Raw genomic sequence first — 26,403 nt, 5'->3', positions numbered from 1 at the left:
AGAAATAATATAATTCCTTCAAAAACATGTTTTATCCCTTCAGCTATATTTGGCTATAGCATATGCTTGTATTATAGTTTTATTTTTAACATTATTCTAAACTCGCTTATAAATTATATTAACAGAGTTTATTGTCTCAGCCACTAACAAAATAATATTTTACTGGGAAAATAGTATACAATTTATTAGACATAATATTGATTTTTTTAATATTTTTATATTATTATATAAATAATTAAGTTATACTAAAATTTTGTTCTAAGAAAAATCTTAGACTTTTACACTTAAGGCGACATCGATTAGTTAGGAGAAATACTGACTTATTCTGACACTGATGTTATTGGAGGGCAGAAAAGGAAATAGAGAATGAGAACACATCATTTTATTCTTTAAAAGACTGAACCCATATTAAAAGACTTAACTAGTATTCGCCGACATAACATATAATATTTAAGAGTAAAGTTTATTAACTCAATACGGAACTTTCTTCCAAGAACTTCATAAATATATATGATCCTTAATCACCACATTCCTTGTCTCCTAATCCATATTTCTATATATGGGTTATTTCATGATAAAATTACCCACTTTTATAATGTTTTTAAATAATTATATTTTAAGTAATAGTTGCCAACTATGTATGGGATTCAACTCAACTCACCATTTACATATGCAGTTAAATATTGAAAATTTCACTTTTTTTCTTCTAATAAATATTCAATAATTTTATTTATATAAGAGACACATTGCAGACTTACTTTTTGTCATGGAATTGCATATCAAAAGTTACACTTTGAAGACGTATTTGCGACTACCTACAAATATCTTTCTCCACCATCCTGCCTTGATTTAAAAATATTTTATATCGCATTTTAAAGCATTTAATTTAAATATGATAAAATTGACAAATTTAAAAATAAAGTCACGTGTAATTATAATTATTTGAAACTAAATATTTGTAAAACTACAAATTGTGTCACATTAAGTAAATTAAATTACAATAAGTAGAGCAAAATGATAAATGATTGAAATTTTATTAAATGTTTGTATAGGATTGTTATAGATAATATGACACACGTCACTAATAAAAAAAATAGTACACGTGAAATAATTATAATAATAAAAAGATAATAGCAGATAACCATAAAAAAAAAAAACAGATGAAAATTGAGAGGAAAACAGAGGCAGTTAGTTCGGATCGTTTGTCTGTTTCGAATTGGATTCCGTATTTATTTCCCATCGTTGGTGTCATCTCTTCACCCTTTGCTTCTCTTCTCTTTTCCTCTCACAAATCAATCCAATCGAGGCCTTTTTCACTGAGTTCCGACCATGGCCGAATCGGTGGAACTGCCGAGTCGCTTGGCGATTCTCCCTTTCAAGAACAAGGTTCTCTTACCTGGCGCCATCATCAGAATCCGCTGCACTTCCCCTACCAGGTACCTCTCCTTCTCCGTTTCCCCTTCAAGTTTGCATTTAATCAATCCGACATATTAACTTTTATACCTCCAATTCTGGTTTTGAGTGCTTGTTTTGTTTGATCCGGTTGAGTTTTTTATTAGTAGCATCTGCAGCTTTGTCTGTTAATCTCCTTTCGAGTTTGCTCCTTAATTTACCCTAATCAGTTAAATTACAGTCTCTGAAAGTTATTGAGGTGGTTACTTTAGTTCTCAAATTACAAGAATTAGGCAAACATGGCTGAGTGTTGTTTTCTTTACTACAAACTTTAATTTGACAAATTAAAATCTATGAATATTTAGGGATGATTGATGGAAGTTTTCGGTGAAATTAGACTCCAGAGTTTAAATTGATCAACTAAAGTAAGTGAGTATTTGGAGAGGATTAATGGTGTTTTCGTTTTCAGGATGAGAGAAATATTGGCAAGATAGTTTCTAATACTCTTTTTCATTTCTTGAACGCGTCATTATTGTTAGCTTGGTGTTTATTGGTAATCCTAAAGTTATGGGTCCCTCTTAAACACGTTTTTGTTGTCTTAGTATTTGCTAGTGGGTACTCTAAGTTATGGGTCCACTTTTTATTTAAAGTGTCACTAGCTCGCAGTTTGGTGACTTTAAGAAAATTTCATTTAACAGTAAAGAGTGTGTTACTGACATTGAAATTATGTTTCTAAGGATATTTTGTCAATTCATGTAAAAAAGGATACTTTGTCCATTTAGTATTTACTTGTTCATTTATAGTTTTTTTGTTTTTTAGTTACAATGGTTTACTCAAAAAAGGTGACTCATTGACTGTACCAAAACATTCAACTTCTTTAATTTCTGCATGTCTGTAAGCATTACCTGTGACTGTTTCTTTGGTTTACTGAAGTGTGAAGTTGGTGGAACAAGAACTTTGGCAGCGAGAAGAGAAGGGGTTGATTGGCATCCTGCCAGTCCGTGATGCTGCTGAAATTAAGCCAGTAGGTCCTACCGTATCTGAAGGTGATAAACTATTTTTTATTAAGTTTAATTTTTATACACTTAGTGTAGAAATATTTACACTGGCAACCAATACAAATGTATTATCGACATGACTTTTAAGATAGTTATTATAGCATTCAACAATCATACTTCTTTATCATGGAAGACAATGGGTGATTGAATATAAAAACCTTTACATTGTTAGGATAAGAAGAACTATTTACTCTTTTTTGTTTCCACCTCGACCAAATAAAACCTGGTTTGCCAATGTTAATTTTTATTCCCCTCTTCCTTATAAGCACAGGCACTGATTCTGCAAATCAAAACACAAGAGTTCAAGGTGGTTCATCGGATTCTCATAAGCTTGATACAAAAAAGCAGAATGATGTTGTTCATTGGCACAATAGGTAAGAATCAAATGAATACCTTTTGTGTCGTTCTATAATCTCAGATCAAGTTAGTTGATAGTAAATGTTATACGTTCTAACTGTTCATCACTCCGTCTGCAATCTGAATTAAGTTGTATAAGTCAAACGTTTTTAATAATGTTATACATTGTAACAGTTCAAAAGTCTGTTGTCTTTTTCTTTTTTCCCTGAACTGATGGCTTCTTTTATATATCTACCATTAGATGTTGGTAATTACAAAAAAAGAACAATAATTTTGTAATTCTATCAATTGAACAACTCATGGCTTGTTTAGTTTGAACAAAATGTTTTCTATTTTCTCTTATGATAACTACTATTATCACCTTATTTTCACTTTATTTCTGATTTTCAAATATTTGTACAGGAAATTGTGCGACAAACATTTTGGTATTTTCTCCATTTCATATAGAAATCACTAAAAACAAGAAACAAAGTGAAAAATAGGTGAAATTTGTGTAATAATTAGATAAAACAGGAAATGGAAACAGAAAATGTATTCTTAAAACAAACTAGCCCTTACTTATCTGATCAAATTTTGCAACTTTGGTTCCAGGGGGGTAGCTGCCCGACCCTTACATTTATCAAGGGGAGTGGAGAAACCAAGTGGGAGGGTTACATACACAGTTGTTCTTGAAGGTTTGTGTAGATTTAGTGTACAGGAACTGAGCACAAGAGGAATATACCATACTGCAAGGATAACTTCCCTTGAAATGACTAAGACTGGTAAGTTGTTAGTATTTTTTCTTCAGTATTAGCTGTTGTGTCAGAAATGTATATTTTTACGCCCTTTGGTTTTCTTGCTATTTGGTAACATTAAATCAGCAGTTGGATAGTAATGATAATACGTATTATGTAAGAGTTGTAAATCCCACAGTGATGGGCTCCACCAGATATTTGATATTTTATTGTCTTTAAACAGTTAAATGATTATTTGGAGACCTATGCCATCCACTTGATGTAAACAGTATATAAACTGAAGTTGTTGTTTTCTGACTCTGAATATTCAATAGTTTGACTTTTTATTGTATACTTCTCACGAGGAAAGGGCATGCGAGTTTAAAAGGTATTAAAGTTCACGTACTAAGAAGTTCCTTGAAAGCACCAGGTAGGAGAGTAAATGGTCTGGTTTAGTCCTATGAAAGGGGTAGAGGACCCTGAAGAACATTGGAGGAAGTTGTTAAAAGGCATGTCACGGGGAGTAATTGTCTAAGGATTTGTTTTTTGACTGCCCAATGGCATCATGTAATCCATATAGCTGACATAGCTTAATGGATTGAGAATTTTGTTGTTGTTTTCAGCTTAACAGTGTGGCATTTTAGCATTAAATGGAAAACAGGAATTTTAGACTTGTTTCATGATGATTCAATCATTTATAAAATTTAATTCATTATCTCTGAAAACTAGTTGCTTCCATTTTCATAATCTAGAGCTGGAACAAGTGGAGCAAGACCCAGATTTCATAATGCTGTCTCGCCAATTCAAAGCTACTGCTATGGAGCTTATTTCTGTTTTGGAGCTGGTAAAGCTTTTACCTTCAGCACTTGTACTAACATTTACTGAAAATACAGAATTGTTATTCGAATATTTAGCTCTCGAAAACCTAGGATACTTTAAATATTAGTTGAATATTACCATTTCAGTCTATGCTTGTCTAAAATATTTTGGGTTTTTAATATTTTGGGATTGTCATCCTTTCTGTGTTGCATTTGTATTAGTAGCTAACAGTTCCTTGGTTGTTTATAGAAACAAAAAACTGGTGGAAGGACAAAAGTCCTTTTGGATAACGTTCCAGTTCACAAGTTGGCTGATATATTTGTTGCTAGTTTTGAGATAAGTTTTGAAGAACAATTATCTATGCTGGATTCAGTTGACCCCAAAGTGAGGCTTTCAAAAGCAACTGAGTTAGTTGACAGGCATTTACAGGTGAGTAATAGAGTTACTGACGCATGACTTCGCTTGGTCTTTTAGTTTCACTAATTCTACTTGTGCCTGTGTATGCCAACAGTCAATTCGTGTGGCTGAGAAAATTACACAAAAGGTTGAAGGACAATTGTCAAAATCTCAGAAAGAATTTCTTTTGCGCCAGCAGGTTAGCTTTCTTGCACCTCTTTTGATGATTTATTTGTCATATACAAATGCAAGGGTATAGGTGTTATACTGAGAGGAGAGTTACACCCACTAAAATTCAATTAAATGTTTCAAGCCAATAGTTTTTTCAGACTACTATGACAAGTAGGAAGTCCATGTGCATAGTGTGCATCAGTAGATAATTTTTCTTTCCTTAATGACAGCAATATATATATATATATATATATATATATATATATATATATATATATATATATATATATATATATATATATATATAAATATGTGGGAAAATAGCAATCTATTTTGTGTCGGTTTAGATAAATCTTTGCTGGAAATGCTGCACTGGAGCATTTTTCTGCTTTGTTTATGTTTGCTAATCTAATTGAAATGCTCTCTTATGCATTATATATTTAGATGAGGGCCATAAAAGAGGAGCTTGGTGATAATGATGATGATGAGGATGACCTGGCCGCTCTTGAAAGAAAAATGCAAAGTGCAAGAATGCCACAGAATATATGGAAACATGCGCACAGAGAGTTGAGGTACTTCTCAATGGAAACGTTGTTAGATATGGTGATAAACTTAAGATTGATCTTTGTAAGGGAATAACTTGTTACATATGATCTGAAAAATGAAAAAGGTAATATCAAAGTTGAGGTACTTCTCAATGGGAACATAGTTAGATATGGTGGTGCATTTAGGATTGAACTTTTTGAGGGAATAACTTGTTACATATGATCTGCAAAATGAAAAAGAAAATGATATTATCGTAATTTAAGTGCTTTTGTAGCTTCAGATAGACAATCAATTCATTTTACTATAATTTCTGTCTCAGGAGGCTTAAAAAAATGCAGCCACAGCAACCAGGGTATAACAGTTCAAGGGTTTACCTAGAGCTTCTTGCTGATCTGCCCTGGCAGAACGCTAGTGAAGAGATTGAACTAGACTTAAAAGCTGCACAGAAGCGACTTGATAATGATCACTATGGTTTAGTGAAGGTGAAGCAAAGGATAATTGAATACCTGGCTGTTCGCAAGGTTGTCAAACAACTCTTACTATACTTTTCTAGTGTATTTGGAATTTAATGAGTTACTAATTGAAGTACATGTATACTTTACAGCTTAAACCAGATGCAAGGGGTCCTGTATTGTGCTTTGTTGGGCCACCAGGTGTTGGGAAAACATCTTTGGCATCTTCTATTGCTGCTGCTTTGGGAAGAAAATTTGTGCGCATATCCCTTGGTGGAGTCAAGGATGAGGCTGATATTAGAGGACATAGGAGAACATATGTTGGAAGCATGCCTGGGCGGCTCATAGATGGATTAAAGGTTCAACTGAATTTAAAATTTTGGACATTACTTGTAATAGCTTCTGATTTGCATGACATTTGCAAATAAATGGGTGAGGTTATTGATAGTTTTAGATTATAATAGATGGAATGCTTTCATTTTCTATTTTGCTCTGGGCCTTTTGGTTTTGTCCTAGTGAGTGTGAATAGAACTGAGTCACTTTTTGGATAGGATGGATATAGACTAAATCTGAAGTTCCAAAATGCTTATGCAAAACTGTAGTACATAAATGTTGATTCAATTAGAATATAAATGGAGGAGATAACAGGAGATTCAATATTTTTTTTTTACTCGGACATTGGAAGGGCCTCTTGTACAGACGAAAAACTGCTTTTATGAGGGTTTGGTGCATATGGATGGATTATTAGGAGTGAGTCAGTATTAATTCTAGTGAATGAGACTAGAACTTAGTCAGAACTAGGATACATCGAGTCTAAACCTCTATGAATGGATTATTAGGACTAGTGAATGAGACTAGAACTTAGTCAGAATTAGGAAAACTGTATTTATGAGGATTTTACTGCATATGAATGTGTATTAGGACTGAATCGGTGTTAGTTCTAGTAAATGAGACTAGAACTGAGTCAGAATTAGGATGCATAAAGACTAGATCTAAGATTCAAAAATGCTTACATAAAACTGTATTACAGAAAATGCTGATCAGTTAGAATACAAAGGGAGGATAAGAAAGGAGATTAAGTAATTTTTATATCGGGACATTGGAGGGCTTCTTATACATAATGAAAAATACATTTTTGAGTAATTGGTGCATATTATTATGACTAGAGTATTAGATCAGATAGTTCTCACGTTCAGTGAATTCTCATTTGAAGTCAGAGTTTTAGACATGGAGTAACAATAGGAGAGATGGACAATAACGAAAACACTATTATCTAACTTGACTTTTGTTTCAACAGAGGATAACATGAGGGATATTGTTAATTACATAGAGGAGTTTCAGAAATTAGAATCAGATATGCAAATGGAACAGAGAGCCCTCTTGATCTACTTTTTTAATCAACTCTCATTTGTTTCTTTGTTTTTAGGAGGATACAAAATCCTCCTATCATGTTATTTTCATGTTTCCTTACAATTTTTATTTTGTCAAGGAGGGAGGCCACTGATATTGAACGATTGGAATGTTAAAACGTGGGTTAACAAGTAGTTTTTACTCATTAGCGGATTCAGTGACAAAGTTTGTTTATTCTTCTATGATCATATGATGCTGGATATATTTTTGTTGTGTAATTTATAATACTTCAGAGAGAATATGGAGTTTAATAAATAGTTTTGATTAGTGAACTCATGGCGGTGTTCTTTATTCTCTTGTGATCATAATAGTATCTAAGTTTTCTTTTTCTTCTTTATAATGTAAAAGTGTTCCATCTATATAATAATAAATTTCTAATTAGTGTGTTTGTATGAAATTAAGATAATTTTAGTAATCATATTTTACCGATTTACAGATATATAGAGTTAGAAGACATTATCTCACATTAACATAATGTTTCATACGAAGTATTTTAAAGCTTGGATACTGTTTTATTTCTTTCTCACACATTATAACGTGTACTTCAAGTCATTAAGCCCAAGATTAAGATTAGACCATACAAAATCGAATACAAAATATAGTTGTTGATGTGTTTTTCTCTCTTTGAATCTTAGACTGATCATTTCTCTTTACATTTAACTTACAGAGAGTAGGTGTGTGCAATCCTGTCATGTTGCTTGATGAAGTTGACAAGACAGGCTCTGATATTCGTGGAGATCCAGCTTCAGCATTGCTAGAGGTTCTTGATCCAGAACAAAATAAATCATTCAACGATCAGTATCCTTTACTTTTGATGATGTGTTCCCTCAATTTGCTCTCCTCCCTTGTTAGATGGGATGTACTTTTTCAGTCTCGACATCCTTTCTGATGAAGAATTTTTCCTTTCACGCCTCACCTAGCCACATAAAAAATCCTTAAGTTAAAAGAATGAATAATGCAATAGCTATTTCCTGGTTGGAGACACCTCTTCTTTTGCATTTTTACCATCTGGTTGTTTGCCCACATTTGAGTTTTTTTTTTTCTAGCATACGATATTCTTATTTTGAACTTGATCTAGCTAACTTCAATTTATTTTTCCGAAGATTTCACCATCTTCCTTTTTGACATTTGATTGTTAAGGATAAGATAATCTTAATATAAGTTAGTTTTTATTTTTGTAAGGAAATTGTGTTAATATATCTATTACTTGACCAGAGTTGTTCACGTTTGCCCAGTTGCCCCTTCTAACTCACATTGCCCAAAGGATTTCTTATCCTCCTTGTTACTGACATCAAAGCATTCCTCTCACTATTTACTAATATTTTATCTTCTACTGTAAAAAAAATATGTAGGATTCCTTAACGTTAGCTAGCTATTTGAATGTTCCTTTTGATCTATCCAAGGTAGTCTTTGTTGCTACGGCAAATAGGTTGCAACCCATTCCTCCACCACTTCGTGATAGGATGGAAGTAATTGAGCTTCCTGGATACACACCTGAGGAAAAGCTCCACATAGCTATGCAGCATTTGATTCCAAGAGTTTTAGACCAACATGGATTGAGTTCCGAGTTTCTTCAGATTCCAGAGGTACCAAATGTTTTATACAAAATAGTTTCGGTAACATACAAAGTTTCTTCTCATTCAGGGAAAGGGCAAAAAATAAAAGGAATAAGAAAAACGTATGAAGTATTATTAGTTTACATGGTATTGTAAATGTACGAGTGAGCAATTAATTTTGATAGTATCCATAACTGTAAATATCTTTTCATATTCGCAATTGTGGAAAATAACTGGTTTCTATGTTTTGGTTGTATCTTACATTTAGTGATTGAATATCTAAAGTCATTCTTTTACTAATCCTTTCTTTCTATGTTTTGGTTGTATCTTACATTTTATTGATTGATTATATGAAGTCTTTCTTTCACTAATCCTTGTGATTGCATTCTTTCCTTCTACATGGTCATTGTTCTTAGAGGATGCTATTAAACTAATGAAATCGTATGTAGCATAATAGTCTGAACTGAAATTACTATAAAAGGATAATCTCAACTGAAATACTTCCTATACCATTTTTTGTTCCTAGAAAGCAATTTTGCACAGAAATCTAATTAAAGGCTATTTTGATGTAGGCAATGGTTAAGCTTGTCATTCACAGATATACTAGGGAAGCTGGTGTGAGAAATTTGGAAAGGAATATAGCTGCCTTGGCTCGAGCTGCTGCAGTAAGAGTTTTAGAGCAAGAACAAGTAGTTCCATTAAACAAAGGGATGCAAGGACTTACTACACCCCTTGTGGAAAACAGACTGGCTGACGGTACTGAAGTTGAGATGGAAGTGATACCTATTGGTGTCAATAGTCGGGACATCACAAACACATTCAGGATTGCCTCTCCATTGGTTGTTGACGAAACTATGCTTGAAAAAGTGCTTGGGGTAATTGATATGCCATAGCATGTTATAATGAGTGTTTACAACATTTCTTTCATATATTAAGTGTAAATGAATTGGCTTGGTTGTGATGTCACCATGAAAGCTTTATCATTAACAAATTTTGAAGGAAATTAATTATCTGATGTCATGTAATGCAGCCCCCAAGATTTGATGGTAGTGAGGCTGCCGAACGTGTGGCTACTCCTGGGGTCTCTGTTGGGCTAGTTTGGACTGCTTTTGGCGGAGAAGTTCAGTTTGTGGAGGCTACAGCAATGGTTGGGAAGGGTGAACTGCATCTTACTGGACAGCTTGGTGATGTAATAAAAGAATCAGCTCAGATTGCTCTAACATGGGTATGGAATCAAATCCAAGTTGCTTAATTCTCCTTTTATCCTGATTGGTTTTATCTAGCATCCTGTGCATAAAAGTTTATCTATGGTTATGGTTTGCTAATATTGCATCTTGAAGTTTCTTGTTCCTGTTTGGATCCAATTATATGGTCCCGAGTTTTCAAACGATAATGTTCAGCTATTATGGTGTGGTTCTCCCAATATTCTTATCAATTTTTATTTGCAGCTTACCTCCATGTTTCTGAGTTGCCAATAAGTAGCATGGGTGGTGATGCTAACATTGCTGTGTTTGTTAGGACTAGTCAAAGGGTTAGTTTGTGGTTATGGATCACATGGGTCCTGGGCTTTTGGAATGTGGTGAGATGTTAGGATGCAATTGCAAGGTATGAGATTCGAGTGCTGTGTTGTCAATATGTGATTGTAGTTGGAGGTTTATTAAGTCTTGGCTCTTTAACTCCAACGACTAGTTTCTGTGATGTGGTTCTCCTAAGATTTTGATTAGTTCCCTTTGACAAAAAGATGGAATAGGTCTAAACTTTTAAACCAGAACCCATTAAATGTGTTTGTGAAAAAAAAAAACACACTTTAGTTTGTATCTTGCTGTGTGCGCAAGTGAAACTCTTATTTTTAAGCCTTAATTGGGTCATTCATATTGAAGGCTGTATCAGCATGATATGCTTGTCGTACACATTGGCTCTCATTTTCCTTTTAATACATGCCATCAGACTGTTATATATTCTCAAATATGGATTAAATACGGAATCATTACTTGCTTTTCTTTAACTATGAAGGATTGGTTTTGTAGGTAAGGGCAAGGGCAACTGATCTTAGGCTGGCTGCTGAGGAGGGATTTAGTCTTTTGGAGGGTCGTGATGTACACATACATTTTCCAGCAGGTGCTGTACCTAAAGATGGGCCCTCAGCTGGTGTGACTTTGGTCACGGCATTAGTATCACTTTTCAGTCAGCAAAGGGTGAGATCAGACACGGCTATGACTGGAGAGATGACGTTGAGAGGTCTAGTCCTACCCGTTGGTGGTGTCAAGGATAAGGTAAAGTTCTTATATCTTTTGGACCTTTGTCAACTTTCTGAGACAGGACTATTGACCTAAGTAGAATGAATTCAGAGCACAGGCTGAAATTAAGAAACATACTGATGATAAGGACAAAAAAAATAAAGTAAGATGAAAGTAGCATGAAAAATAAGAAAAAAAAAAGTTCAGTACTTGAGTTGTGATGTGTTAATTTGATTTTAAGTTTTTTTTTTTTTTTTTTTTTTTCATGTTCTGGATAGATACTATTGAATCTGTAAGTTTTTTTGTTAGATTTTATAGTTTTTTTTCCATTCTGCCACGCTGTCCACCATAAAACTTAGTAAGTTTTGCCTGCTGCCTGCCATAGACAACACAGTACACATAACAGTAACCAATTTCACTTTCTGAGATAAAATTTGGTTGTTGTTAGAAGTTGGAATAGTAGTATTACTTTTAATGACTTAATTAACTCTTTTGGTCCCATAATAGAGTATTTTAATCTGTCCCCATTTTTGTATTTTTTGTTTGATATTGGTCGAACTTAATATTTTTATTTTTAGCATGCTGTCTCTATGTGTTTTTGAGTTCAACACTCATTCCTTTGAGGAAAGAAATGACAGATATGTATCTTCGTGAATTCTTTGGGGTGGGCTTCATAGCTTATAGAGACTTAATTAACTCATGGAGTTAATGCTTTTGTACTAGTTACTAGTTAGTTTGCCAGTTTTGCGCGGCTTTAACTGCATTGGTCGTATCTAATTAAACATGTTGAAGAAAGAGATTAAAAAAGATTAAGGTTGTAAAAGGTGGTATAAAATGACCTTTTTCATTATTTCAGATACTAGCTGCACATCGTTATGGTATTAAGAGAGTTATCCTGCCTGAAAGGAACTTGAAGGACTTGGTTGAAGTACCATCGTCAGTGCTAGCCAATTTGGAGGTAATTCAACTGCCATGTTTTGCTGCAAGGTTGCACATTTTACAACTACGAGTGACCATGTTTTCTATTAATCTAGACAATTCTTTATTTATTTTTAACTAGTATATTCAAACCTTTAGTAGGCCTATTTTCATTTTGTACATTTTAATGTTTCTCAATCAGGTTTTATCATCACTGGATTGAGGCACAAAATCACACTTCTTTTTTAAATTTCCTCAACAGATTTTGCTCGCAAAACGAGTGGAAGATGTGTTGGAGCATGCTTTTGATGGGGGGTGCCCTTGGAGGCAACACTCAAAGTTATAACAGCAATTGTGTTTCAAACCCACACCATTGTGTTTCAAACCCACACCATTGTGTTTCAAATCATTAATGGCTTGTATATCAATTCAACAACATACGGTCAAGATTCTCCTTCTGATCCCGGGGTCGAGTCCAAATACATTGACCTATTCAAGTGGCCGTAATTGAGCAAAACTCAACAGATCAACAATTTGGATGTCAGGCGACATCTCCATATATCATTGAAAATTCACTTCACCATAATTTTACTGTGTAAATGCTTTAGCTTGAGATCAGCTATTGTGTAAGGTGACATTTTAAGTGCTCTTCACGCAACATACCCCCGCTCACTCTTTGTAAATTATTTACCTTCTCACCATACATATATATAATTTTTTTTTTGTAATGTTGTGCATAGATAATTAACTTTATCTAACAAGACTGTTTCCTCTCTCTTTAACTTGGTTCCTTCTTGCTCCTTTTCAACCCTTTTTCTTTCTTACGTTTTGGTTTGTTTAGAGTTTCAAAATATGTTGTCAACTTCATGTTTGCTCACAGATGGTCTAACTTTGTCCATCGTACTTACTTCAGGATGATGGAAGGGGTGCTCTGCTCCCTAGTTTCATCGTGGTCTCTCTCTTTTTTTTTTTTTTTTTCGATTATAAAAAACTGCAGTTATTCTTTTTCATGCAACATAGGTTCAATCATTTATTGTTAATTTTCTAATGATTAATCATATAAGAAATAAAAGGTTGAATCATTTATTGAAAGTGGAATTGCAAAAAAATAAAAAAGTTATACAATCAATATCATCTACAAATGATGTTGATGGGTTTTCTTACGTATAATTTATAAATGACAAAAAATAAATACCTGTAACTGTAATTTAGATAATTTTATATCTATGATGTTATATATATATATATATATATATATATATATATATATATATATATATATATATATTACAAATTATGGGTAAGGGTTCTTGGAAGAAAAATCCTTTGGACACTTCTTCCTTCACCTCCATCGTTTCTTTCTGTACCTTTATATATTTAAAATTTCATTTTACACTTTTCCAGTTTCAAATTCTACCATTTAAAAAATAACAATATTTTAAATTGTACAATCTAAAATAAAAAAATTAAAAAGATACATTTTAGATTTTATAATTTGAAATAAAAATATCGTATTTAAAAAAATATATAAAATTTATATTTTAAATTGTATAATTAAAAAATGAGAGGACTTCTCATCTTTCTATTCATTCTATTATTTCATTGAATCTCTGGGCACCTCTATACATCGCCATCATTAATTTCTCGCTTTCCAAAAATGTACAGGACTTCTCCATGGCTTCTGTCTCCGACAAATATTTATTCTCTCTCGTGATGAATCCGGCGTCACTTAAGATGCTTAAGGTGAAGGTGAGCGTGGTGGTAAGAAAAACGAATCATTTTACACTTGGTCCTTTTCAAATAAAAAGAAAAAAAGTATAAGGTGTAGGAAGAAACCCCCAAAACTTTGGTGGTGAAGATTTATTTACCCAAAATAGGTTTTTTTAGCAAATTTTCATTTTTTCTTCTAAGGGATGTTTTTATAACTAAATTAATAGTTATTTAATTAACTAAATTAATACTTATTTAACGCATATAAGAATAATAGGGATGAAAAAAGGACGATATAGAAATGGTTTCACTATTTTATACATAGTAAAAATTCATTCTCAAACCTAAACTTAACACTTATCAAATTTTTGTTTCATTTTCATCTTTATAAGTATATTCTCATACATATTCGTACTTATTTTTTTTTAATATTAATTAATTATTTTTTATAAAATAATAAAATTATATTAAATGAACATAATATTATTGAATATTCATTATTAAGAGAAAGATTGTTTCTTGGTATCAAATATTTAGAAAAAATTAATAATTGTATACATTTCAAATTAGAATACCAAATAATTTTTTTTTGAAAATCAAAATATTTATTAAATTTGTAAACATAATGGAACTTAGTTGATAAATTTTAAAAATATCATTAAAAAAATAGAAAAGGAAAAAAATTCAAATTAAAATATATTTTAAATGTTTGTTTACTTCAATATTTTAAATTCTAATGGATCTTTTTTTTATACACTAATAAAAGTTATAATACATTACTTGATCAATAACATGTAAAAAAAAAACTTTAAAAATAAAATTTTAAAATAAATCTTGTATTTTTTAAACTTCAATATATGTGAGATGATAATAAAAAAACATGACAATCATCGAGAACCATTGTGTGGACATAAGGGGCCATGCCCCCCTTTTTATATTCATATAATTTTATATATATTTTTTAAAAACTTAATATTTTAATATATATTATATATTTAATGTTTTAATAAATTTTTATATATTTATATTTATAGATAAGAAAAGTCTCTTTTTTTTCACATTTATTTTTCAATTTTATCCTTTAAATACTTTTTAAATAAAAATAATTATTTTATTAATATTATTTTTTATTTGATTATTTTCAAATTTAATTATTATAAATAAAAATTAATTATAAAAAAATAAAAATTATTTTATATTTAATTTTGTAATTTAATAATAACAATAATTATAATTTTATTATTTTTATTATCATAAAAATAATTAAATACAATGTTTTTACTAGTTTATATAAAAATTTTGGAATTACTTTTTTGGTTCCTATTTTTGTTCAAAAATAATAAGTTGGTTCTCAATTTTTTTAGTCTCATTTTGATCTAAAATAAAAAATGACTAAATTGCATCAATTTTTAAAAAATCATAATCAAATTGAGACTAAAAAAAATTAGACAACCAACTTGATATGTTTAGATGAAAAATAGACAAAAAGAGTAATTCAACCAAAATTTGGACACCCCCAATATATAGGCTGCAAATCCGTCACTGATGACAATTACATTAAATTTTTATATTACAATAAATAAAATTTATTTATACAATTATAGAAACAAAATTACAGTATGATTAATAATGAGTTAGAAAATAAAAATAATTATAAAATATATCAAAATAGGATTTTACCTGATAAAAGTAAACAATAAATAAAAATATTAAAAAGTTATCAAATGTGTGTCTTAAAAATAATTTAAGAGACGATCAAATGAAATCACACAAAGGAAAATAAGGGTATGATAAGATGAAAATACCCTTAGAGATCTAAGAAAACTTTTCAAAAGTCAATGATTTAAGAAATAACGAAAATTGTTTTAGTAAAACAAAAGAATTATTCAAATGAAACAAAAATTAATAATAATATAGTATAAAGAAGATAAATTTTGTATATTACCTAGTAAATGAAAGATTTATGTTGTTAAACACTTAAATTGAGAGTATTAAACATTTTCATATTAAAGGAAAAGAAACAATATATAGAAATATTATAAAAGAATAAAAATATTTAAATGTGGATGAGGATGGGACAGATATGTACATCTCCATGTCCATTCCCATATCCAATGGAAAAAGTCAGAAATTCTCCACACTTATACTCATACTCAGTCTGGATTCTCCATTAAAACGAAAATGAATTCGAACAATACCTACAAGAATGGAATTATTTCTCATTTCCAATAATAACTTACGAAATATTAGTAGTAGTTAAACAATGATTATTTTTAATTTTTTTTTATTAATAATGAATATATTCTACAAAAGAGTAGGACTGCTATAAGTCAAAAGGTTTATTTCTAAACATTTGACACAATGCATATGGTCAAACTTAAATATAAAAGATTTAAATAATGTTTTATTTTATTTTTCTTCGCAAAATGATTTGTAAAGAAATTACCTGAAAACATCGTCTACCTTTTTTTTTTGCCAATTATTATAACGTTATTAACTACAAATTTGTCAGTGTAAGAAAATCTCCGATGAATATATACTTTTTAACTGTTCGGCTGCAAACTTTTGTTTGCTACAAAATATAATTGATGTGGACATAAGATATTTTTCAAAAAGTTATAACAAGTACTTACAATAACTTTGCAAATAATATCTACATTGATTTCATGTGGAAAAACTTTCACCAAAACGTCCACAACTATTTGTTATTAAAAATATCTCACAACAAAAATCACAGTGTATTTCTTGCTATTTTTTTCTTTATAAAAGAATCTACAGGTAATAAGTAGTCTTAAAGGGCAATACCTCCCCAACACACTAATAAATGTATTTCATCAATTTTTCTTTTAATCATTATATAAATTTTAGTAATTATTTATTTAGAATATTAATAAATAACTTACGAAAAATTTTCATGCTAAATAAATTTTAAAATTTTATTCTTAAATAAAAAATATTTCTATTTAAACTATATTTATTAAAAATTTTAAAATATATTTTATAGACCCTCTTACTACCCTTTGAAAGTGTTTAAAAACAAATCTTCAATTTTAACACATAGTTTTTATTAAGATTTAAAAAAAAATCTTATAATTATTTTAACGTATTTTTGTAAAAAAAAGTTAATTTTAAACTTTCATAGTCACGTAAGTTTCTTCTACTCTCACTTCTCTTACTCTTTTTTCTTTCCTTTATCACTTTTTTTTTTCTACTTCTCTTTAAAATTTTACATCCAAACTCATCTATTTCATTAGTTAAAGAGTGAGAGAACAATTATACTCAATTAGATTTTTAAACATAATAATTTTCTATTTACTTTATATATTATTTCTTCTCTTAATTTAACACATTTGGTCCCTATTTTAGTTATATTTGTTCAATTTAATCTTTAATCATCGATATTGTTTTACACATTTGGTCTCATTTATTTGTTCTTTGTGCCCCACTTATTTACCTATTGACCTTTTTTTTTTCTTGAAGCCAGTACAAGTAATAAAGGCTGATTTTTGTAACTTATAATCAAATTCGTAGTACATAAAAATATATCTCATTAGACAAACAAAAAGAGATTGATTAGTAAATGTTAAAAAAATGTACAAAAAGTAATAAAAAGTTCCCCACTTATTTGTTTATTATGCCTATCTTATTTACCTATCTGGTTTGACCTATTTTTTTCAAGTCATTCATTTAATGCAAGCAATAACGGTTTATCTTTGTGACTTGTAAGCAAATTCTTGGTACATAAGAAATATATTTCATTGGATAACAAACAAAATATTAATTAGTATATTTTAAAAAATTGTACAAAAAGTAATATGCAGTTCCCCACTCATTTGTTCATTCTTCCCACTTAGATTTAGATCTAATTTGGCCTATTTTTTCTTTAAGTCAACCACCTAAAGCAAACAATAAGGTAGATTTTTGTAACTTATAATCAAATTCGTAGTACATAACACGTACATCCCATAGAATGATAAAAAAAGATTAATTAGTAAATTTTAGGGGTGGGCATGCATTGGATTTTTAATGATCCAATCCACATCTATTTTAGATCCAAATAATTGGATTAGATTTTTGACCCAAATCCATAATTTTAGCAAAAGTAGTTTGGATTTTTTCAAAATCCAGATCCAAATATTTGGATCAAGTTCAAAATCCAGAATCCATTTTTTATAAAAGAAATTTAAATTGAAATTTTTAAAACTTGTGTCATTAAGGCCCGGATGACCCGGATGGACCTAGACGACCCAGGACGACCCGAACTGGCTCGACGACCTGGATGGGCTAGACAACCTGGACGGGCCCGACAACATGAACAGGCTCAACGACACGAACAGGCCAAACAACCCGAATGGGTCCGACAACCCAGATGGGCCAGACAAGCCAGACGACCCGGATAGACCCGTCCAAACAGTCGGGCCCAATCAGGTAGGCGGGCACGTTCGAGTTGTGGGGCCCGTCTGGGTCGTCAGGTACGTTAAGGTCGTCAGGCCCGTCCGGGTCATTGGACCGATCTGGGTCGTCGGGCATTTCCGGGTCGTCAGGCCCGTTTGGGTCGTCAAGCCCATTTGGGTCTTCGAGCCCGTCCGGGTCGTAGGGCCCGCCTAGCCCGTTCATATCTTTAGGCTCGCCCAACCTCTTATGGTCGTCGCGCCTGCCCGATCCGTATAGGTCATCGAGCAAGGCCCGTCCAAGTCTGAATTTAGCATAGTCCATCTCAACCTTTAATCTAACCCAACTAAAAATTTAAATTGAAAATTTGGATTGGATTTTTTGGATTATCCACATTTAAAAATCTTGATTTATAAAATGGATATCCAATCCATAAGATATATAAAATGTAAATTAGATTGAAATCCATATCCATTAAATGGATTTTAAATGGATTAGATTTTTAATAAAATGGATTATAAATGGATTGGATTGGAGCAAAAGTGGATTGGATCAAAAAAATTAGATTTTTTGCCCACCCCTAGTAAATTTTAAAAATTTGTACGAAAAATAATATGCAGCTCTCTATGGTTTTTGTGACTTGTAAGCCAATTCGTGACACATAAGAAATATAAAACAAAAGGTTGATTAATATATTTAAAAAAATTGTACAAAAAGTAATATGTTGTTCTCCACTCATTTGTTCATTGTTCCCCACTTAGATTGAGATCTGATTTAGCCTGTTTTTTTCTTCAAGTCAGCCACCTAGTACAAACAATAAGGCTACATTTTTGTAACTTATAATCAAATTCGTGGTACATACCAGGTACATCTCATAGGATGATAAAAAAAGATTAAATAGTGAATTTTAAAAATTTGTACGAAAATAAAACACAGCTTCCCATGGTTTTTGTGACTTGTAGCAAATTTGTGGTACATAAGAAATATACGCCATTGTATAACAAACAAAAGATTGATTAGTATATTTAAAAAATGAAAATGTACAAAAAGTAATATGCAGTTCCCACTCATTTGTTCATTGTTTCTCACTTAGATTGAGATTTGATTTGACCTATCTTTTTCTTCAAGCCAGCCACCTAGTACAAACAATAACGCTAGATTTTTGTAACTTATAATCAAATTCGTAGAACATAATAGGTAAATCCCATAGGATGATAAAAAAAAGTATAAATAGTAAATTTCAAATATTTGTACGAAAAATAATACGGAGCTCCCCTTATTTTTTGTGACTTGTAAACAAATTCGTGGTACATAAGAAATATATGTCATTGGATAATAAATAAAATATTGATTTGTATACTTAAAAAAATTGTACAAAAAGTAGTATGTTGTTCCCCACTCATTTCTTCATTACTCCCAACTTAGATTGAGATCTAATTTGACCTGTTTTTTTATACAAGTCAGCCTGTACGAAAAATAATACGGAGCTCCCCTTATTTTTTGTGACTTGTAAACAAATTCGTGGTACATAAGAAATATATGTCATTGGATAATAAATAAAATATTGATTTGTATACTTAAAAAAATTGTACAAAAAGTAGTATGTTGTTCCCCACTCATTTCTTCATTACTCCCAACTTAGATTGAGATCTAATTTGACCTGTTTTTTTATACAAGTCAGCCTCCTAATGCAAACAATAAGGGTAGATTTTTGTAACTTATAATCAAATTTGTGGTATATAACACGCACATCCCAAAGGACGATAAAAAGAAGGTTAATTAGTAAATTTTAAAAATTTGTACGAAAAACAATATGCAGCTTCCCATGATTTTTGTGACTTGTAAGAAAATCTGTGGTACATAAGAAATATATGTCATGTCATAACAAACAAAATACGGATTAGTATATGTAAAAAAAAAAAAATTTACAAAAAACAATATGCAGTTCCCCACTCATTTGTTTATTGTTCTCCACTTAGATTGAGATCTGATTTGGCTTGTTTTTTTATTCAAGCCAATTACCTATTACAAACAATAAGGGTAGATTTTTGTAACTTATAATCAAATTCGTGGTACATAACAGGTATATCCCATAGAATAATAAAAAAAGGTTAATTAATAAATTTTAAAAATTTGTATGAAAAATAATACGCAGCTCTTCATGGTTTTTTTGACTTGTAAGCAAATTCGTGGTACATAAAAAATATATGTCATTGGATAACAAACAAAAGATTGATTAGTATATTTAAGAAAATAGTAAAAAAAGTAATATGCAGTTCTCTACTCATTTGTTCATTGTTTCCCACTTAGATTGAGATCTAATTTGGCCTTTTTTTTTCTTCAAGTCAGCCACCTAGTACAAACAATAATGGTAGATTTTTGTAACTTATAATCAGATTCGTGGTACATAAAGGGTACATCCCATAGGATGTTAAAAAAAGATTAAATAGTAAATTTTAAAAATATGTATGAAAAATAATATGCAGCTCCTAATGATTTTTGTGACTTGTAAGCAAATTCGTGCTATATAAAAAATATATGTCATTGGATAACAAACAAAAGATTGAGTAGTATATTTAAAAAAATAGTACGGAAAGTAATATGCAGTTCCCCACACATTTGTTCATTGTTCCCCACTTAGATTGAGATCTGATTTGACTTTTTTTTTTCTTCAAGCCAGCCACCTAATACAAACAATAAGGGTAGATTTTTGTAACTTATAATCAGATTCGTGGTACATATACATCCCACAGGATGTTAAAAAAAAGATTAAATAGTAAAGTTTAAAAATTTGTACGAAAAATAATATGCATCTCCCAATGATTTTTCTGACTTGTAAGCAAATTCGTGGTACATAAGAAATATATGTCGTTGAATAACAAACAAAAGATTGAGTAGTATATTTGAAAAAATTGTACAGAAAGTAATATGCAATTCCCCACTCATTTGTTCAGTATTCCCCTTATATTGAGATCTGATTTGGTCTTTTTTTTTCTTCAAGCCAACACCTAGTACAAACAATAAGGGTAGATTTGTGTAACTTATAATCAGATTCGTGTTACATAACAGGTACATCCCATGTGATGTTAAAAGAAGATTAAATAGTAAATTTTAAAAATTTGTACGAAAAATAATACGCAACTTTCCATGGTTTTTGTGACTTGTAGGAAGATTTGTGGTACATTATGATTATTGTATTTTATGTGTCGACATAACACAAAATATTTTTTTACAAAAGAAATTTATTGAAAGTTTCACATCAATTAAAAATAAGGTCAATTTGAAATATATAAGTGAGTACAAACTTCAATTTACAAATTTATAAACTAATTTTGTGGGGTTAAAACCTATCATAGCAAAATTTAATGTTTGTTGAATCTATTGTTTCATCCGGTTAGACTTAAAGTTCATTTCTTACAAAAATTAATGATTAAAATTTTAATTTATATTCTCAAACACAGTTTGGAATTTTAACAACTAACATTTATGATTTTAAAATCATTCTTAAAAAAAAAAAAACTAAATTTTACAACATCAATCATTTGATTACTTTGGCATGATAAACGCATCTGTTGACGTAAAGCTCAACCACGTATTAATTAGTTTAGCATTTATCTCTACAAACATTATAACTCTTTTGAATTAGGTACTTCCAATTTTGGATGTTAGCAGCTTTATACTACCTGTTTATATTATGTGGTGTTTGGGCTTATTTTGTTAAGCGTGAAGCCGTGAAGCAACAAACTAAACCACGGTTTGCAACTTGACACATGACTTTTCTCTGGTTCTTATGTGGTTGCCTAACAACAAAATTTAATATATTTTTTTAAATTACTTTTAATATTTTATAAAATGGAACCACAAGAACCTGAAAATTTTGCGTGTTCCAAAATCATAGTTATCTTTTAGCTATTTTTTATGTTAGTTTTCGGGTTTCGTAGCCTACTCTCTCAAAGTTTCCGACAACGGCTCACAAGTATCTCTCCCATACTTTGTAAAATTATACTATATATTAATAGTGCAAGATCTATAATTTTAAGAAAGACGAATTTTAAATAAATAAATAACAGAAATTTATAAATAAGTTATAAAGTTTATTTTTTTATTTCACTAATTATTTTTATAAAATTTAATTTTTAATTTTTTTTTTCTAGGATAGAAAGATAATTAGGATAGCTTTGTTGTATTGATAATATAAGAGAAGTTAGTAAAACAAAGACAATGATAACTTGATGAAATTTTAGAGTTTAGTAAGTAGTATAAGCATTAATGTGAGTATGGACGCTGAGAAAGGTTGAGGTACTTCTCCCTCCTTTGGAACAAGTGGTGTTGAAGTGACGAGAAGTCATTTAAGTATTGATGAATGATAATGATGTAAGAAATTTTAGAAGTTGATATCTTGGTTAAGAAACACATAGAAGAAGCAACTTTCAAAAAATACATTGGTAGTAGTGTAGGTTAATGTAATATGTGAACCTTTTTACACCGATTCAAGTATCAATCCATGTAGAAATGTCTTTTGCTACAATAATATTGTGTCCCTTTTATGCAATTTTGAATTGTTTTACTACACATATAATATCATTTGTGATACCGACTAAAGTTATATATGTCTCATTTCTACACCAGTTTAGACCTCACTGTAGAATGTAAAAAGTAATCGATGTTAAAAGTGTTATGTTTTTCTAGTGATGATACAATACTCAAACACACATGTTGATAATATGCATGTGCTATTTGATGTTATATATTATATATTATTGGTGATGATGGGATGCATGTATTTATATACAGGGTTAAATATATGTTTTTGTCTCTTAACTTTTAGTGAATTTTAAAATTAGTCCATTTCGAAACTTTAGACTAATTTAGTCTTTCATTTTTCGAAATACATGAATTTAGTCCTTTTAATCAAATTTGTTAAATTTATTTGATATTTCAAGCGCGTTTCATAATAGTATTTGATTTAATATTAAAGCAAAATTGTCTCAAACAGTATAAATAACTCAAATACAATCTTGAAATTTGTACGAAACATAAAATAAACCTAACAAAATTTGATTAAAAGGACTAAATTCACGTATTTTGAAAGATGAAGAACTAAATTGGTCCAAAGTTTCAAAATGGACTAATTCCAAAATTCACTGAAAGTTAAGGGACTAAAAACATATTTAACCCTTAGATATATTGTATGTGACATCTATATGATTTAATGACCTTTTTATGGATGTGTTGTCTTTTGTAGCTATGCTGTAATTAGGGATGTCAATGGGGCGGGTAGCGTACGGGTAGAGGTAGTAGCTCCCTGGTACTCTACCCGTTGGATAAATATCCACCACCACGTCTCATATCTGTTGGGTATCTTTATACGAGTACCTGCATACTTTTTCAATATCCATGGATATCGACGGGTACCCGCAGGTAATTACAAAAAAATTAAAAATAAATATTTAACAACATATTTTAATTGTAAATTCAAATAAATTACAATACATAACATTCATAAATTTTAAACAAAGTCCAAATAACTCATTTAAATAGTGTTGAATGACAGTTTACAAGAAAATGAATTTTTTAAATAACTAATTAATAAAAAAAATAACTCATTCAAAATCAATATGTTAATATTTTAATCATGTTTTTTTTAATTTAAATTAGAGTATAGCGGGTGCGAATATCCATACCCGTATTCACCCCATTAACATGCGGGTATTAAAAATATTCGTACCCGTTGCATGTTTTATCAGTAGGTACAGATTTTTTTCACATACCTAACTATAACCCTTACCTGTGCTAAAACTTTTCTTTTGACCTCCCTTGAATTTTGTTGGGTTATATAAATATATTTTTTTCATATATATGGTTTATAATCATGGTCATTAAGAGATTGTGGTTTTATATGGTTATATGACATTAGTCTTATACATATAAGACCTTTGACACAACTTTTACATCAAAACCTTGAGACAATGTTGTTATGAGTCTTTATTTTTATATAGTGTTTAACTTTATCTTTTTTATCCAATGTGAAATTTTCATTCATACTTGGACTATTCCTAACAATATATATATATATGTAAATTATTGAGTGAATTTTTTTCAATTTGTACTCTAACTTAGGATTTGATTTTTTTTTCTCTTTCTCTGAATTATTGAGGAACTTAACGGAAGACATGACAGAAAAATCAATTCCAGTGATATTTAAAAATACTAAATGAATCAAACTATGACTTATGATCACACTTAACGGAGATAAAGAGGAAAAAGTTTTCCTATAAGAAGGTGAAAACCTCTAACAAAATAATATAAAAAAATGATATACTAAAAATGAAAAAAAAAATATTGTTGATGTTCATAAAGTCAAAAATAAACTTCAAATTAATCAAATATCTTCACGAACATGTGCATATCTCGTCCTACATTAATTCATCTTTCTTATCATCACTTTCCAATTTTATCCACACAATATATTATCCTTCTCTTATATATAAAAATGGGTATATATATATATATATATATATATATATATATATATATATATATATATATATATATATATATAAGAAGAGTAACTTCATTTTTTAAGAGTATATGGTCTCATATGTAATATTTTAATGTTTACACAGCTTTTTATTATTTTAGAGTAATATATGCATGTGGCTTCCATGTTTACCTTCATTGTTAATCAGGGTTGCCTTCCCACAAAGTTTTCTTTCATATTAATCAGCGTGTAGCATCAGATTCCTGCTGCAACACCTAACTTGATAATATAATATATATTGATGAGAATATTCAGTAATATTTATTATTTAATTTAGTTTTAAATTTTTTTCTTTTTATTATATATGATATCTTTTATATAAAAATCAAATGTATTTATTAATTATTTAAATCTATAAAATAAAAATTAAGAAAATGTAAATACTTAACATTATATTATATTTGGTTCTATATATAGAATATTTTTGTTTAATATCTTCTTATTTAAATTAATTTCTAAATATTCTTTCAGGTTTTCTATAATATTGTTTTACATAGATATAAACATATATTTATCTATTATTTAAATTTTAAAAATTGAGATTCATATATATTTTTTCTATATATATACATAAAATATATCAATAAAATAAATTTATGTTTTTCGTATAATATATTTCTTTCATTTCCAAAATCTAAAATTTTTAATATATGTATATATATAGTACAAGTGATGTGTAGATTAAATTAAATCTCATTTTTTCAGAAACATACTCGATCATTAGAAAGAAAAGAAGAAGCCAAGAATGAAATTCTCTTCGTACTTACTGATATTCTTTATCTTTCTCTTTCTGTTCCAAAGCACCAACAGTTCTAATCTTATCTCTCAATCTTGCAAGGAGGCATCCAAGAATGATCCAAATTTGAAGTATGATTTCTGTGTTGCATCCCTTGAAGATGCTTCCTCCAATTTGAAACCACCACCCACCACTCTCGAAGGTCTTGTGGACATGTCAATTCAACTCACCAAGTCTAACGGAACAAACATGGTTTCCATCATTTCAAAGCTCTTGAAGGATAAAGATTTTGATCAATACGCAAAGGCTTGCTTACGAGATTGCTTTGATCTTTATTCGGATTCCCTTTCGGATTTAGATGATGCTGTTGCTGCTTTCAAGCGCAAGGATTTGGACACTGCTGCTATAAAGTTGAGTGCTTCTTTGGATACGTCTGATACATGTGAAGATCAATTCAAGGAAAAGAAGGGTGAAACGTCTCCTTTGACAAAGGAAAATCAAGTCTACTTTGAACTCAATGTAATATCTCTGGCCTTCCTCCAAATGTTTCGTCAACATTATTGACAAAACTTAATTAACCATGTCATATACAATTATACATTAATATTACGAGCTTTGTATAAGCCTGATATAGTTTGTGCAAAATTCTCTATCTGTCATGGAGTATAGAGACTGAAATTATGTCCTTCGTATGGCACAAATGCTGTGTGAACCAATAAAGTTCTTGGTCTCATTTTACCCTAAAATGTCATTTTATTGGTTGTCTCTTTTTGTTGGTTTGCGTGATGATAACAGTTGGGAATAAGTTTTGATTCTTTTTGTATTATTTTTTTTGATGGGTGAGTGATGAAATAGATAAGAGAGTAGTTACAGTAAACGTTGATCTGACACGTGGATGATTGGGACTTGGAACATGCACCCATCTTCTAACGTGGTTGGACAGTTTTCCAGCACCTCTAACTCGATATCCCTTATGGTACGTTGGCTAAAATGAATTAC

The 26,403-nt window shown here is 30.2% G+C and overlaps 2 protein-coding genes across 2 annotated transcripts; both read left to right on the top strand.

Moving 5' to 3' along the window:
• Window positions 1–1,180: 1,180 nt before the first annotated feature.
• Window positions 1,181–12,753, top strand: LOC114176451 (lon protease homolog 2, peroxisomal-like). Its single transcript, XM_028061497.2, has 17 exons — window positions 1,181–1,436; window positions 2,326–2,438; window positions 2,722–2,824; window positions 3,399–3,568; window positions 4,273–4,364; window positions 4,589–4,768; window positions 4,851–4,934; window positions 5,351–5,478; window positions 5,772–5,973; window positions 6,057–6,263; window positions 7,982–8,112; window positions 8,687–8,900; window positions 9,443–9,745; window positions 9,901–10,095; window positions 10,898–11,143; window positions 11,964–12,065; window positions 12,288–12,753. The coding sequence occupies exons 1-17, from the start codon at window positions 1,330–1,332 to the stop codon at window positions 12,369–12,371; spliced, it is 2,661 nt and encodes an 886-aa protein (XP_027917298.1). The 5' UTR covers window positions 1,181–1,329; the 3' UTR covers window positions 12,372–12,753.
• Window positions 12,754–25,343: 12,590 nt separating this feature from the next.
• Window positions 25,344–26,150, top strand: LOC114177302 (putative invertase inhibitor). The gene has a single exon (XM_028062582.2). It carries the CDS (start codon window positions 25,414–25,416, stop codon window positions 25,966–25,968), a length of 555 nt encoding a protein of 184 aa, XP_027918383.1. The 5' UTR covers window positions 25,344–25,413; the 3' UTR covers window positions 25,969–26,150.
• The last annotated feature ends 253 nt before the right edge of the window (window positions 26,151–26,403 follow it).

This window comes from Vigna unguiculata, chromosome 3 (assembly GCF_037176805.1).
Source record: "Vigna unguiculata cultivar grain cowpea cultivar isolate G323 ecotype 2 chromosome 3, ASM3717680v1, whole genome shotgun sequence".
NCBI lineage: Eukaryota > Viridiplantae > Streptophyta > Magnoliopsida > Fabales > Fabaceae > Vigna > Vigna unguiculata.
The sequence above is the reverse complement of the archived record's forward strand: the minus strand, read 5'-3'. Positions and strand labels throughout refer to the sequence as shown.

Bases quoted from the DNA above. Each gene is read 5' to 3' on its own strand.
- LOC114176451 (XM_028061497.2), top strand. From the start codon at position 1,330: ATGGCCGAATCGGTGGAACTGCCGAGTCGCTTGGCGATTCTCCCTTTC. The intron at 3,569-4,272 runs GTAAGTTGTTAG...TTCATAATCTAG, and splicing joins CCTTGAAATGACTAAGACTG to AGCTGGAACAAGTGGAGCAA. The intron at 6,264-7,981 runs GTTCAACTGAAT...TTTAACTTACAG, and splicing joins GGCTCATAGATGGATTAAAG to AGAGTAGGTGTGTGCAATCC.
- LOC114177302 (XM_028062582.2), top strand. From the start codon at position 25,414: ATGAAATTCTCTTCGTACTTACTGATATTCTTTATCTTTCTCTTTCTG.